This window comes from Pongo abelii, chromosome 5 (genome assembly GCF_028885655.2).
Source record: "Pongo abelii isolate AG06213 chromosome 5, NHGRI_mPonAbe1-v2.0_pri, whole genome shotgun sequence".
Lineage (NCBI taxonomy): Eukaryota > Metazoa > Chordata > Mammalia > Primates > Hominidae > Pongo > Pongo abelii.
Genome location: NC_071990.2, coordinates 41,512,902 through 41,529,646, shown reverse-complemented (window position 1 = coordinate 41,529,646; position 16,745 = coordinate 41,512,902). Strand labels below are relative to the sequence as shown.

General features: G+C 45.6%; 1 protein-coding gene across 1 annotated transcript; it reads left to right on the top strand.

Annotated features, from left to right (window-relative positions):
- Positions 1-3,190: 3,190 nt before the first annotated feature.
- On the top strand, positions 3,191-16,265 carry TREM1 (triggering receptor expressed on myeloid cells 1). The gene is given in 4 exon segments (NM_001133787.1): positions 3,191-3,263; positions 7,147-7,494; positions 8,742-8,934; positions 13,645-16,265. Coding segments are annotated over 4 exon segments (696 nt in total). The 5' UTR covers positions 3,191-3,214; the 3' UTR covers positions 13,751-16,265.
- Positions 16,266-16,745: the final 480 nt, after the last annotated feature.

The window sequence follows — 16,745 nt, the reverse complement described above, 5'->3', positions numbered from 1 at the left end:
AGACAGGACACACTCACTGATTCCTATTTCATCCCCTTTCACTGTGAGTAGCCTCAGAGATGCTTTTCACTGGCAACAGTGACTGGTTCCAGTTTGCAGTTTTCCCCACTCTCAGAAGTAGTCTCATTGGGCCTCCTCAGAGATATCAGCACCAGGGTCACACTATCCTCAGAGATCTGTGTTCCAGTTCCATGTGGGCCCCTCCTCTGAGCCACAAAAGAAGATATTTTATATGCAATCTCATTGTTAAAAAATGTTACACATATATTCTAGCTAGGTTGGATTAATTTCTTTATTAAGGAAGAAACTGCTAATTTACCCCATAGTGAAGATTGAGACCTACTGACTTGGGGCAGTGACTTATTGAAGACAAAACAAAACAGAATAATACTGGTATTATTTCATTAATTGTATCAATGTTGAAACTGTATTAATTTCATAATAGCTCTGAAGACAAAGTTTGACAAATACGAAAAGGTTCATGGTACCCAAAGACTAAATCTTCCTGGTGCTAGAGGCCACCCTATGAGCAAGCATGGAAATGGGACATGTGACCCAGCCTTAGTAAAATTAACAGGAACCATAGATCACAAATGACAGTGCTCTTCTATGAGAAGCCTTAAGAAATAATATCTTGTTGGGAGCAGTAGCTTGAGAATTTAAAGAACTAATAGTTAGGCAGGAATATCGTCATGCTTATTCAGCCTGAAGAAGTTACTGATCAGGTCATTAAACTCCTCAGAAAAATAAAGTGGTAAGGATTAGAGAATGCTGCCATGTGCTGCACAAGGACATTTTGGTCCATGACAGACTGCATATATGGTGGAGGTCCCATAAGATTATAATGTCATAGTACCGTATTGTTACTATGACTTTTCTATGTTTAGATACACAAATACTTACCATTGTGTTACAAATGCCTACAGTATTGAGGATTGTAACATACTGTGCAGGCTTGCAGCCTAGGAATATGCTTTACTTTGATTTATGTTCAAGTATCATTCTCCCTTAGATTTTGTGAGGTTGAAAGGTAATTGTCTAAACCGGATGTGAATGGAGAGGAGGCCTCCGTAGAGCAAAGGGCCCGCGTTCACCTTCCTAATATTAATAGCTATACCATACAGCCTAGGTGTACAGTAGGCTGTGCCATCTTAAGTTTGTGTAAGTGCACTCTGTGATGTTCCTGCAACACAAAATCACCTAACAACACATTTCTCAGAATGTATCTGTCATTAAGTGACACATGACTATTTACACTTTTGACCTCAAGTACACAAATAGATCAGACAAGTGGAGAAAGACCTCATTCTACTTCATTCTAATTTAAATGCAGGTGCTGTCTGTAGTTAGGAAAATGTGAAGGCGCAATCAGCCTCCAGTGATATTCAAGTCTAATTAAAAATTCTTCTTGGAATGTTTAGTTCAAAGCTCCTTCTTAATCTTCCAGGAACTTAATCCTCCACACAAAGTATATGAAGACACAAAAATGTAGAAAGTATGTGAAATAGCTATTATTTAAGTGTGGAATATTAATTTTGTTGTAAGAAGGGGATTTATTCACTGAAATAAACTTTATTGGTCTGACTCATCGCCACAGAAGTCACGTAGGCTCCTCTCTGAGTCAGAAAATGTCAAGACCTTTCTGTCTATTTTTCCTCTTTAGGGACTGCTTGAGTACAGCAAAAGGAGGGGCCAGCAGATTTCAGTTCAAGCATGTTCGAAGCCTGTTTTCCGACATTATTTGTAAAACAAAAAATAAACATAGTAAAATCTCCACTACAAATGATCTCTATGAAGTGTAATAACATGATTTAAGTTTGTGTATTCTTTTCTATATTTTATAAATTGCTGCATTGAACAGCTTTAATAAAAAAAATTAAAGTTAGCCTTGAAAATTTTTTTGGTTGTTGTTTGTTTTAATTTGCAGACACGATAGTACATTTTAGCTGTTCCTATACTTGAGTAGCATCAATTTGGGTGTAAAATATTAGGGTCATAATGTTCTTTATACCTCATCCCACTCTCTCACGGTATTTGTTACTCAGAGAAGAAATCTGAGTCCTGATTATTTCAATTCGTTTGAAGAAACCAAGTTACTTTTTTGTTTATTTAGCAGTAGGAGTCTTTCTATTTAAATTTAAAAATTTTCACCTGGAAACTTCCTAGTCTAGGTCTCACTTTATGAATTTTTTCCTTGCCCATGTTGAACTCTCAACCTCCAATTTTAGGTTTCTTCTCAGACCTGGAAAACATATTTTTTAAGATAAAATTTTTAATCTTACTTGTGATCCACCATTCCATTTTATGCTTTAAGGACATCTCTAATTTGTAGATTGGAGTTCTATGATTTGTCCTCCCTTAAATTTCTGAGCTCTTCTAAATGTCTTTTTTCATTTCACATTTGGGAATATTTCTGAAGTGAATCATCTCCATTATTGATTTGATTTTCACACTGTCAAATCTGTCATTTCTTGCTTCTAGTACAAAACCTGCTAGATTTTTTCTTCTTGCTTCAGTGTCTTGAACCAAGTTTCCTTTTTAAATCTAAGTCTGTTCTTGTTGGGTGGTGGCAGTGTCCTCTCAAATTGTTTCTGGGGTCCCTATACCCCCATGAGCTCCCAGGCCATGTCTGTGGCAATGCTGAAGGACAAATGCAGGGTGTGGCCCTCCTGGTGTTGAAGAGGAGGTGCACCCCAGGTCACCAGAAGCCAAGAGAACTGGCGGGGCTGAGAAGGGCAGGATGTAGAAACATGTTCTCACAAAAACCCTGAAGATGAGATACAATTGTTGCAGCCTGTCCCTATGTGGGCCTGACTCTCTTCACTACACTATACTGGATATGAATGGAGAGGGGGCCTCTGGAGAGCAAAGGGCCCTCTGTTCCCCTTCCTAATATTAATGCCTTACTTTGATTTACATTCAAGTATCATTCTCCCTTAGATTTTGTAAGGTTGAAAGGTAATTGTCATCATTACCACAGAAAGGAAAACTGGAGTTCAAAGAAACTTAACTGAGAAGTGAGTCTTGGTCTCTGGATTCTTGTGTTGATGTCAGGAGTCAGAGCAACTGGTGATGAAACAGAACCCAAACTCAGTGACTCCCAGGAATGGCCTCATATCCTGTTGTGCAACTTTCCGTAGCCTCTAGGTCATTGCGGTGCCTTGTAGCTGTCCCAGGAGCCCTCAGCAGCAGTTGGAGCTGGTGCACAGGAAGGATGAGGAAGACCAGGCTCTGGGGGCTGCTGTGGATGTTCTTTGTCTCAGGTAGGACAAGGAAGAGGAGTGAGCAGGGGAGGCGTTTGGTCCAGGATCTCGGGGAGCCCTTTTCTGTTGAAGCTTCAGAGCACAGGGCCATCCAAGATAGAGCCAACCAGTAGTTATGGCAGACCATGCTGCTCTACACAGAACTGGGAGAACATGCAGTGTCTGCACGCAAAAGTAAAAGAAGGACAGAGTCAGGGAAAAAAGATGTCTGTGCATGTCGATGTTGTCAGAGACATGCAAAGCCTAGTATGTGGATAATGATAGAGTAGATCTCATCATGGCATCATCGGTTTATCTCATCATGGCATCATAAGCTTATTTGATGTTGAAATTTTTTTCTTATATTCCATCATGATGTGTTTGATATTGACAGTCTGTTAAACCCAAAAGACAGAATTGATTTAACAAATATTTCCCAGGGGTCTACTATGGGCCAGCAAATATACTACTGCTGAGGATGCAGATGTGACCAGTAGAGGCTGGTGCTCATTTTGGTGGAGGTGATCATCCCAGCTCTCCATGGCACACTGGGGTTGGAGGGCACAGTTGCTGAGGCTCAGCAGAGCCAGCGCATGCCCCAGCTCTTCCTTGTGTCTCCTCTTACGATCTGCACAGCTCACATCTGCACCCAAACCAGAAGCATGCGGGGCTTTATTCACTCCTCCTCCTAATCCTTATGAATAACAGGAGGAAAGTGTCAATATGAGTTAAAAGCGAGGCTTGCCTTGGGAAGGCATGAAAAATCGGGGAGAGGTATTCTCCTGGGCTCTCTACTTTGAGCAAAGTCATGGACAACTGCCTTGAAGAGCCTGTGCTCAGACATTGCTCTGGGTCTTCTTGGAGCTGGGGTGATAATCTAGATGGGCAGAAGAGAGTTAGCTCCTCATGGACAAGTGCATTTCCTTGTGTTTGATTCATGTTTTTCTGAAGGAGAACCGGGAGATGGCAGAGGGCTGAAGGTTATGTACTTGTGTGAGAGAAAACCAGTGGTATATATTTCATTGTGCCCTGTGGGGATAGGTTAGGAGTTAACCTGAATGCTCCTTGCAACTGGATGTTTATTCACACTTGGGCCAGGACTGCACTAATCCCTATCAGACTGTGTTGGACCATGTAACTCAGTGCTTTAGATGGAACTAAAGCACTTAGTCCTTGGGTTTGAATCCTGGCTCTAGTACTTAACTATGGTGAGACTTTGGGCAAATCACTTAATCTGTCTGTGCCTCAGTTTCCTTATCTATAAAATGGGGAGAATAATGGTGTCAACTTTTTACTTTATAAAGATTAAATAAGATAGTCTTTAAAAACCCTTAGCACATAATACTTAATAGGTAGTATTTGCTACCCTTTTAATTAACATATTCAAAGGAATTCCCTTCTTGCAATTGTGCACGGACAGCTCAGCAGCCTTCATTTCTTATTGTCTCCTTCCTTCTGTGAGAGATAGGCAAGTTTGCAAACTCAGTCACCTGTAACTCCCACCTTCCCTGGGGAGCTGGCAAATAAAAGAGATTTATCTGTAACATTAACTTCAGAGGTTAGGACTTCAGTGGTGGCAACTTGAGGATGGAGTCTGTGTGTCTTCCAAAGAGCCCAGCACAGTGCCTATGATAGAGAAGTCTCCCAGCCACAGTTGGATGAGTGAGTGAACAAATGAAGGAACCAGGCTTGGTTTCAGACTACACTCAGCTTCTGGTCAGCAATCTCTTTGAGGTGCATTCCTGACTGGAGTGTGTGGGAGTTGCCCAGGAGGTCTGTTTGCAAGGTTTCCCTAGAAACTGGAGTCTGCTCCCAGAAGAACTGGCTTTCAAGCCTTTAAAATCCTTGTGAGTCCCTGAGTTGAGTCTTCCTAAGGTCAGGCAGATCTGCTGGCCTATCCTGGGGTGGGCATGCCAGGGGGCTCCATGAAAGGGTCAGCGCTTGTCATTCTTCACCAGGCCTGCAAGGACCTAAGTGTGTGGTATTAATAACAGCAGTACTAGTGTTAACTTGACCCACACAGTAGACCCAGCAGCACAGTCTAGCCTGTTATTTGATGCTCCATGGGGGAAGGTACCCCAGGCCTGAGTGGGTAAGCTACAGTCTCTCAGCAAACTTAGAGAGCCCCGTGTGTCCAGCTGAAAACATGGACCTTGGTCTTCTTACTTCCGCTCTGCTTGGCCTCTCATCAGCAAGGCTCCCTTGGACAAGGCCAGATGAGCATTCCCAATTCTAGATGGTTAACCCAGTTCGGCCTCCAGGAATGTGATGGAAACTATTGTCACTGTAACCCAGGGGTTCTCAAACCTGGCACTATTGACATTTGGGGTGGGATGATTCCTTGTTGTGGGGGCTGTCCTGTGCACTGTAGATTGCTTAGCCTGGTATCCATTAGATGTTAGTAGCATCCACCCCATTCCCTGGTTATAACAACCAAAAATGTCTAGATATTGTCCAGTGTTTCAGGGAGAGTTGTGGCGGGGAGCAAAAATTGCTCCCCAGTGGAGAACCACTGCTGTGACTCCGTGACATCAAAAATAGGAGGGGGCATTTCTTGGCTCAGGTAACTGGGAAGTACAAGGGGTGCTCCTTTGGAGCACAGCTGAGTCCATGACTCAGATAACATGGGGTTTTTTCTCTCTCTCTCTCTCCCCTCCACTGTCCCCCCCTCCCTTCCTCCCACTCACTTTCTGCCTCTTTAGCCATTCTCAGGCAGCCTGTTCCTACATGGTAGAAAGTTTCACATAATAAAGTTTCACATCGCATTGACCTGTGAATCCCAGCAAGAAGCATTTCTCTTAATGGCTACAGCAGTCTCAGGGAGGACTCTGATTGGTCCAGCCATGTGCTTCTTCCTAAACCAATCCCCCTAGCAGGGAGATGGGGTACTTTGTGTGTGTGTGTGTGTGTGTGTGTGTGTGTGTGTGTGTGTGTGTGTGTTTACAGAGTCTTGCCCTGTGGCCCAGGCTGGAGTGCAGTGTTGTGATCTTGGCTCACTGTAACCTCCTCCTCCCAGGTTCAAGTGATTCTCCCACCTCAGCTTCCCATGTATCTGGGACTACAGGTGTGCATCACCATGCCTGGCTAATTTTTTTGTATTTTTAGTAGAGGCAAGGTTTCACCATGTTGGCCAGGCTGGTCTCGAACTCCCGACCTCAGGTGATCCGACCTTCTCATCCTCCCAAAGTGTGGGATTACATGCGTGAGCCACTGTGCCTGGCCCCGAGATGGGGTACTTGGATTGGCAAAGCCTGTGTCCTGTGCCCATCCTTGAGAATGTGGGCTGCCCCAACAGTAGAGCCACACAGGATCGTTGCCTTGGAAAGGGGTGCTCTGCTACCCAAGGAAGGGAAAAAGGAGTGCCGGGCAGTCAGATATCCATGCCCATCATGCCCTCCATACGGCTTCCTCACTGTTTGTCCAAAGGTCTTTTGAACTGATCTCCTTGCCCTGACTTAGGTGAAGTTCCTCAAGCTGTCCTTGGAGCCACTCTCTGCTAGCACCGTGTCTTTGCATTCGCTTTTTATGTCGTACGCCCTTGTAATCATTCCCTCCCACCATGCTGCAGCCACTCGTGGTCTTAGCACAATATCCCATGTTCTGTCTCCAATCAGGCAGTTTCTTCCTCTCAGAGTCAGTCTTCCTCTCCTGATCATTTATGAAATTTGATTCTCATGCACCATATGCAGTCTCACTCTTATAGTAAAAAACCTACTCACAGCGGAAAGATCTGAGGTCTAGTGCTGGCTTGCAGGGCGAGTTGTATTTTCTCTGGAGGCCTCAAGAACCTCGTCTGAAATATGGATGGTTGAACAAGAAAAACAGGGGGCTCCTCTCCTTTTTCCCCACCCAGAGAGAGAAAAATAATTCCTCACAGAACCCAATTCTCTTTCCCTGCTTATAGAACTCCTAGCTGCAACTAAATTAACTGAGGAAAAGTATGAACTGAAAGAGGGGCAGACCCTGGATGTGAAATGTGACTACATGCTAGAGCAGTTTGCCAGCAGCCGGAAAGCTTGGCAGATAATAAGGGACGGAGAGATGCCCCAGACCCTGGCATGCACAGAGAGGCCTTCCCATCCAGTCCAAGTGGGGAGGATCATACTAGAAGACTACCATGATCATGGTTTACTGCACGTCCGAATGACCAACCTTCAAGTGGAAGACTCTGGACTGTATCAGTGTGTGATCTACCAGCCTCCCAAGGAACCTCACGTGCTGTTCGATCGCATCCGCTTGGTGGTGACCAAGGGTGAGTGGCCTGGGATTGGGGGGGGAGAAAGGCCAGGTGAGGAAAGGGGCAGTGGTGGTAGCATCAGCAGAGCTGGGGTTCAGGATTCCCAGCAGTCTGTCTTCCTCCCAGGACCTCCTTATCTCTCATCTAAGGTCCAGTAGTAAGTAGAACCTTCCATGCATGAGATTCTCCTTGGATAGCACAGCCTAATTTGGGGTGCTGTGGTAGGAATTGGGGTGCAATTAAGGTGAGTGGTAGATTTGGGATAATTTAGTCCCATTCTTTGTTCTCCACTTAGAAGTCATGTCCTGACTCCCTCTCCCAAGGTTGCGTTTGGTGGCATGCCTGTGTGCTTCTGAAGCAGCCCCTCAGATCTTTCTGTGGGCACAGACCACCTGGGGATCTTATTTCAAATGCAGACTCCAACTGAATGGGTACAGGGTGGGACCCAAGAGTCTGCATCTCCATTAATCTCCCCTGTGATGCCAGTGCTGATGGTCCATGGCTCCCATTTTGGGGGAGCAAGTCTCCAGAGCTCATTTTGTGTCCCCTTGTACACAACTCTATCTCACTGGATAGGAGAGGGGGGTTTACTTATCTATCCCCTATTCATTTCAGAACTGCTTGAGGGAAGCACCTGTGCCTTCCTGGGCTCTGCACCCTTAGCAAATAATGTAGTTTCTGACACAAAGTAGGCCCTCAGGAGATGTTGCATTAAGGAATGAATTATGGAAGACAGAGGAAAGGGAGGCAGGTTCAAGTTCCCAGCACCTGGGGAATTCTAAGCCTGAGGAAGACAAGGTGCACACACAATATATTAATAAAAGATAACTTTTAAAGCAATATGCCATAAGCCAGGTGAATGAAAGGCAGAGTGAATCAAGTAAGCCTGGAATTATTCTTGGAGGTGGGGGCACATGAATTGGTGAAGAACAGAAGGCAAGTGCATTTCCAACAGTACGAATGGCAAAAATATTCCTTTCTTCTTCTCTTTCTGCTCTCCCTCACTTCCTGCCCTTTTTTTCTTCTTTCCTTTTTTCAATTTCTGACTCAGGTTGACTCCACAGTATTTCTTTGGCTTTAGCAAAAGAAAACTTTGCATTTGGGCCATGCTCATTTCCCTCCTCAGCTTCATTTACCATACCACCTACCCGTCCATCAACTCATGCACCTTTTCATCCATACATCCATACATCCATTCACCCACCCATCCACCCCTTCATCATCCATCTGTCCACCCATCCATCCAATGTGACTTCTTGCAGGTTCTTCAGGTACCCCTGGCTCCAGTGAGAATTCTACCCCGAATGTGTATAAGACTCCTCCGACCACCACTAAGGCCTTGCGCCCACTCTATACCAGCCCCACAACTGTGACCCAAGCTCCACCCAAGTCAACTGCCGATGTCTCCACTCCTGACTCTGAAATCAACCTTACAAATGTGACAGATATCATCAGGTATGGTTTCCAGGTCCCTGGGCCCCTGGTTTGGACACTGAGCCCTTTGTTTCCCAGTCTGTGTGCTGGGAGGATGTGAAAGTGAGCGAAAGGGGAGGGTGGGGCAGGAGCAGACTTGAGTCACATTAGTCTGGGTAGAAATGTCCAGGGGAAGAAGGAAGTGGTGATGGAGAATAGGGGAGGCTCTCAGCCAGGCTGTCCTTCTCCCCATTTCACCTTCTTTGTTTCCTTGCAACCTGAGTATTAAAGAGAGGGAAATGGCATCTTCCCCAAATTCCAATGGAGCTCATCCAACCCCAGGGGCCTGATGGGCAGTGGGAAAGCACTCTGAGTGAGGGGCCCTGGATCTAGTGTTGGCCTGACTAACTGAATGTGACTTTGGGTGAGTCAGGAACCCTCTCTGGCTTTAGCTTCCTTGACAATTCAGTAGGCATGGTAGAAACCCAAAGGTGGAAGTCATTGTCCACCTAACAGCTCTCAGCAGGAGCTGGAGCTGGGGCTAAATGCAGTATTGGTTTTTGCCTTATTGTTTTTTAAATAATATTGTTGCATGTGCCCAATTATAGATAAATAGAATCAGAATTTTTGCAGATGAGGTCCCTCTCAGTATTTTTAATAAGATGTTTAGGAGATTTCTAATGTGTAGGCAAACTTAAGAACCACTAACTTAGCAATTTCACACCTCTTTACAGTTATTATGTTGATTTATTTAGAATGTGTTTATCATTAAATATTGAATTATCAGGGAAGGAAATACTTTTCCACATCACCACTAGTCTAACATGTCTTTTTTCTCATATTCTTTTCTAGTCTTTATTCATGTTTATACATATTTTAATATGGCAGTAAGTCTAATTATGCATGTTTTTATTCTTTTCCCTGCTGAAATTATTCTTTGATGCTACTACCTAAATTTCATAAATATAATTTCAATGAGTGCATATTTTTCTATCAATTGGGAAAGCCATGACTTACATAATCATTGGCCTGTTCTTAGACATTGATATAGTGTTGATAACTCTGACATAAACATATTCTTGCAGATATATTTTTCTTCTTTTAAATAATTAACTCAAACGAAATTTCCATGAGATAATTTAAACACTGATATCATTTTGTATACAAATAGCATCTACCAATGGTCTTCCAAAAGATTTGAAACAATTTGTAGTGTGATCCATTATGCATAAATAAAACAGTGTCACTGCAGGCTTACAGACATGGATTTAGTCTTTTAAATCATTTAATAGTGTGAGTTAAATCACATTCCTGCTAAAACGAATGTGAACTGGTGCCTGCTCTAATTTCTCTATGAGTGTAGACTCCACCTCCATATGGGTAGTGGCAGTGCCTTTTTCCCCATTACGTTGTTTGGGGAACAAAGTGCTCATTAAACTTTTGTGGAATAAATCAAACGAATGATCTACTAAGAGTCAATTTTTTTTTTCCTGTACTTTCATTTTGCAATACATAAGTTAAGAGTACATAACCTTTGCCCATATTCCTACTTTTACCGGAAGGAGGGCCTTAAGTATAAGCTGTCCGGGTTCTGGGCCTTTTAAACAAAGTATTGGACAAGATGCACAAAGTAACAAAGGAATGAAGCAGTGAAAGCAGGAATTTATTTAAGTGAGAAAGCGCTCCCCAGGGTAGAAGTGGCCCCAGGCAAGTGGCTCAACGGCCCAGTTACAAAGTTTTCTGGGTTTTAAGTACTCCACGTGAAGTTCCTCTCAGTTACCCCTTATCTGGATGAAGCATTTGGTTTGTGGCTAACTAAAGGCTGAGGTGAACTGGCGTCCTCTGTGGGTAAAGGGATGGTCTCTGCTTGGCTCAGGGCCAATCTAAGGCATTCTCCCTTTCCATCTGAGATGTGGTGGAAGGGGGAGGGCTGTAGGGAGAGTAGCCTTTGATCCTTTGCTGCTGGGGCATGGGGAGATGGGGTTTTTCCTTTTGTTTTAGCTTTAGAAAGTTTATGTTAATTGGCCTTAGATTCCCTGACCCCAGCCCCAGGAGTTTTCCTTTTGATCCAGCTTTGGGAAGTCAGCACGAATCCGTCTTAGATTCCTTGCCCCCAGACCTTGGTGTTGCTCCATGATTCAGCATGAATTGGCCTTATGTTCCTGCCTCCAGACCCTATTCTCCTGCCTTGCTGCTAGAGACTGCATCTCTCTTTTATCTGTTAACTTTATCTGTCATCTAATATGAACTATCCTTTCAGCCAAAGTCCAGTCTGGAAAGTGGAATTCACACTAGCTGTTTGAAAAGAAGAAGCTTTTTTTCTTTTTTTTTTTTTTGAGACAGGGTCTCACTCTGTCAACCAGGCTGGAGTGGAGTGGCGTGATCATGGCTCACTGTAGCCTCAACCTCCTCCCACCTTTGCCTCCCAAGTAGCTGGGACCATAGGTGCATACCACCAGGACAGCTAATACTGTTTATTATTTTTGTAGAGATGAGGGTGTCCCTGTGTTGCCCAGGCTGATCTCGAATTCTTGGGATCAAGTGATCCTCCCACCTCGGCCTCCCAAAGTGCTGGGATTACAAGTGTGAGCCACCACATCCAGCCATGAAAAGAAGGAATTTAATGCAGGGAATTGTTTGCCCAGGTGGTGGAAGAGCTGAGACGCTAACCTGGGGATGGAGAGGCACTGCAGAGGTAGCCACTATCACCCTATCTCTAGGTGGTTTCCCCAGAAGCGAGCTGTAAAGTCTTGTTAAAATGTTTTAGGACTAGGTGTGGTGGCTCACACATATAATCCCAGCACTTTGGCAGGCTGAGATGGGAGAATCACTTGAGCCCAGGAATTTGAGATTAGCCTGGGCAACATAGCAAGACCCCGTCTTTACAAAAGAATAGAAAAATTAGCAGGGCATGGTGGCATGCACCCATGGCTCCAGCTACTCGGGAGGCTGAGGCAGGAGGATCACTTGAGCCCGGGAGATCAAGGCTTCAGGGAGCTGTGATCAAGCCACTGTACTCCAGCCTGGGCAACAGAGCAAGATCCTGCTCTCTGTCTCTAAAAAAAAAAAAAAAAAGACAAAAAGAAAAATGTTTTAGGAAGTGATTTCTCGCAAAGCCATTGAGGAAGTGGGACCAGGAAGGGAAGGAAGCCAAGCAAGCGTGTCATAACCAAGGGGTATCTCACAGGATAACTCTGGCTCAGTCTTGTTAAGGAGCTCTGGGGACTCCCGGGTCACATTTGGAGTTGTCCCTATAAGGGGCAGTAACTGAGCAAGGGCAGCTCTGACCAAGGCCAAGCACATGAATTCCTGGCCCTTCAGGGGGTTGGTAGCTTGTGTGCAGCCTCGAAAAAAATGCAGGTGGTGGCCTGCTGGGAGTGGACATGCCCCCGGAGTTCAGCACAGGAAAATGGTAAAGCACTCAGAGTGGATAATGCAGAGCACTGGCAGGAGAGACTTGGGGAGGAGGTGCAGTGAGCAGAGCACAGAAGCCAGGACATTCAGGTTGCAACACTGGAATCGGGGCAGATGCTGAGGATGCTGAGTGCGCCACAACCACGTGAGGGGTGAGAGAGATGCTGGCTCCCTGCCCCTTGCCACCTGTCTCTCTGCCCCATCCCTGCACCCGTCTCTGCCCCCCGTCCCCCACCAGTTGCTGAACTCGACCAGGCAGCCTTGGGAATGTAGTCCCCTGTGCTATAAGTCAGGGCCCTTGACTAGGGGTGGATTTCAGGCAAATAGGCAGTTTTCTGCTTTCTAGCTCCTTTACGGCATTTCCCTCTTTGCTGGTTTGTGCATGTGATTTTAAGTTTTGTATAGGTGGGTGTGTTGGTTTTAAATCGATTGCTTTGCTTTATTCATAATGTGTTTGATTCTATTTCCTGTGACTTTTCTTGGATTTTTTATTTTATTTTATTTAAATGTTTAGTCCAGGGGGAAGATCTATTCTGCTACATGCTGTAAACTGTAGAAAAGGCTACTCCGTTATCATGTTGCTGTCCAGATACTGCAAGACTATTTACTAAATGATCCTCCTGCCTCTCCAAGTAGCTGGGACCATGGGTGCATGCTACCACGTCCGGGTTATCCACTGGACCTCTGATTTCCTTAGACATTACGTTCCTGCATAGCACTGGCTCTGTATCTGGCCTTTTTGTTCCATTGCCATCTGTCTGTCCCTGTGTCTTACCATGCCACATCCTTGTGCTGTCATCTGCTTGCATGTCTGCTGATGGAACTGGCCAAGTGCCCTCACTCCTTTGCATCTTTTTATTATGATACCTATTGATGTTTACCCAGAACCCTTAGAATCATTTTGCCAAAATCTATAAAATTTGTGATGAGATTTTCACTACGGGTGGATTCTTCTCGGTTTATAGGTGAGGAAACTGAGCTAAAGAGGTGAGATGACCATCCCAGTAGGCAGGGTACAGTACTGAGCATAGACAGCGGGTTTCCTGGCTGGAGTCCTCTCTCCCTACCACATTACAGGGAGGAGGATGGGCTGATCAGCCTGACTGTCTCCCTCCAGTGCCTCTCCTGGATGGGGACCTATACTCTCCACTGAATTGTTTCTAATCAGTAGTTTTTGGCAATGAGACAGACCAAAAAGCACAGGGTCAGGCAGTGCAGGAAAGGTGGAGCAAGGACCTAAGCAGAGGAGAGTGGGACATGAAGGCATTTTCTAGAGGGAACATGTGCATGTAGGGGAGCCTTTGCCAGCAGTAGCATTCAGCCTCTTCTCTCCCGCAGGGTTCCTGTGTTCAACATTGCCATTCTCGTGGCTGGTGGATTCCTGAGTAAGAGCCTGGTCTTCTCTGTCCTGTTTGCTGTCACGCTGAGGTCATTTGTACCCTAGGCCCACGAACCCATGAGAATGTCCTCTGACTTCTGGCCACATCCATCTGGCAGTTGTGCCAAGGGAGGAGGGAGGAGGTAAAAGGCAGGGAGTTAATAACATGAATTAAATCTGTAATCACAGGCTATTTCTAAAGTCAGCGTCTCACCTTCCTGCCCATTGCCCTCATTTCTCTAATAACCTTGGGTGGGCATTTATGCCTCAGAAAAGAAGTTACAGCCCCAAACATGCCTGGTCCTTCATTCCACCAGCTGCTTGGGGTTTGCATGAAATACAGACAGTTCAATGCTTTTCACTGTAATTCTCTTGTGGGGACTGTGACATGCAGAAGGCACACCTGATACTTCTCCTGCTCAGTTTTGCCCTGGACCATACAATTTTGGCCTGACTTGGACAGAGCTCCCACTACAGAAGCATCCTGCTCGCCCCGTGCTGGGACTTCCTCTTTCTAGCATCAGACACTTGGGTTTCATGCTTATATGTGGTTCTTTCCAACACTCCCAGAAAAGGGTGTTGAAGATTGTGGAACCTGGAGAAATAAGACATCATGGTGAGAAAGTTCATCCTTCTCAGAGAAAAGAATTAAACTGAGTATCTTGTCCCGGGGAAATACTGGCAGGCCGAGATGGGATCCATAGGAGAGCAACAATAGGCAATGGTCAGACATCCTGTGTGCATTTATCGCTGGATCCTGAAAATAGCCCCGTGAAGGCAGAAATGTATGTGACTAGAACGAGGCCACATGAATAAGTCACTGCCCACTGGCAGGAGTGAAAACTGAAGAGCTCCTTACCTGAAGGGCCCCAAAACCATATAGAACAGAATAACCAGGAGTTCCGCCTGTGTCTAAATGCCTCTTTTCCTGTATCACACAAGGGTCAGGGATGGTGGGGTAAAAGCTCTCCCCCCGGGAGGCTTCTGGAGGCTGTCCCCATGTGCTCGCCTAGTTCCCCACTCTGCCTTCCTCCTCTTCTCTCAGTCTGCTCCTGGAACACCTGCCTCAGTTTCCATGCTCTCTCCAGCGCCCTCCCCCCGGAGAAGTAGGTAGGTGTTCAGGCTGCTACAGAGACAATCTCTGTGGGAGACTGTCTTGCAATCTCTCACAGATTTCAACCAGGATTTTGTTATTTCCCACTTTCAGCTTTAAAGGGAAACAGGCCTCATGGGTGGGGAAAGGATGGTGGGTCCTTCCAGCCTAATTTAGTGATGTCCAGGGCAGATATTATCCTCAATTCCCACGAGCAATCATACTTTTCCACACATACAGTGTGTCTCATGTTAGGTAAGTGTATTTTTACAATGAGCACCACTCCTGTGGAAAAAATTCCCTGCACACGGAGGTCCAGCTTCCAGCCTGCTCCATCACATAAGGACTTCCCCATTCCCCCAAACGCTGCTCTGTCAAAACCTGCCCAGGTAATGGTAATGACCCTAGAGAGATGATTTCTGTACCCCAATTTTGAGCCCATTAGAAGATGTGTGGTGGGCATTTGTTTCATCCTGATGCTCTGGTGAGAATCTTCGCAGATGCACTAGATCCAGAAGCTGTTAATCTCAGTGCATTTATTTTCCTACCTAAAAGAACCAAGCAGTTCAGAGGCATTGACTGTACAGGATGCAGTGTTTATATGCTGAGCTTGCTGGTCTGGAACCCGCACTTTAGCAATCCCAGCGTTGCTCCTGTTTATGAAGTTGATAAAGTGACCAGGGCAAGGGGGTATTATCATTAAATACACTCTAGGATAGGCAGAACACACGAGAGCCTTGTTTCTCAGAGGTCTTTAGGCCACCTGCATCAGATTCTCCTGGAGCATAAAGCAAATGCTTTATGAGTCCGAGGCCCCTGCGGACCTACTGTATACTAGTATACAGCTCCCTCTTAGTGGATCTCAAGCTTGTTTCCAAGAAGTCATTACACTCCTTACCAAAGCCCATGACACATTCATAGAGATTCATCCAGACATAACCCACTGCATGGTCCAGTGCATGCTTGTGTGCTTAACTTATTATAGATCAAGTGTTATTTAAGTCCAACATATTAAACGTGCCTGAAATATTGTATGCACTAAATCGGAAGACAAATGGCCATGCTGGATACTCTCCCATTTGCACTTACAGGCCACGCCACGCTCCATCCTCCCCATCCTGCCTGGGAACCTGACCAATGTGGCTAAAGCAGCAGGCTCCCTGGCTGCCAGTTTCTGGCTGGTTGAGCCAATGGGAAGCATGAGAGGAGAGCCGAGGGTAGGGAGACAGTCAGATCAGGGTTTCTGTCCTCAGGGCTCCTTCCCTGGGAGGTGGTGGCAGGAGTGGCTGCATTCCCCTCTGAAGGCTCCTTCAAGCCCCTCACCAAACAGCTCCCATCTCCAAGTCCAGCCACCTGTTCCATCCTCTCCTCTGTAGGCCCAGCAGTGGGAATGACCCACCACTATTGCCAGCCTCAGCATACTGAAGCACCCCTTACTGGATTCCCTAAATTCTATGCACGTGTTTATTAAATGCTCCTCAATTACCCAGTTTCAATGAGCCACCGGTGTCTTGCTGTTATCTTGACTGATACAATTGTGTTGTGTGGTTAATGACACAGGTCTTGGAGGAAAACCATGTATGGGTTCGAATCCCAGCTCTGCATCCTTGCAGGGTGTCTGATCCTGGGTGACTCAGTTAACCTTCTGGGCCTCAATATTCCTCCTTGCCTTAATGGGCATGATAGTGCCTAACCATGCCAGTGATGATTTTGGATGCTAACAACAGAATCCAACTCTGGCTATCTAAAACAGCAAGGGAATTCTAGGGGGATATCAGTAACTCAGAGTTGATGAGAGGCTGGGGGATCGGGTTTAGAAAATGGGCAGAAGCCAAGAGAGAACGGACAGCAGAGGCCACATGAGAGAGTCTGGACATGTTGCCATCAATGCCACTGCCCTGGATACTGGAGGCCACCATGTTATTCCTAGACTCTGAATCCTTAAATTGCCTCTGAGTAAGTCATCTG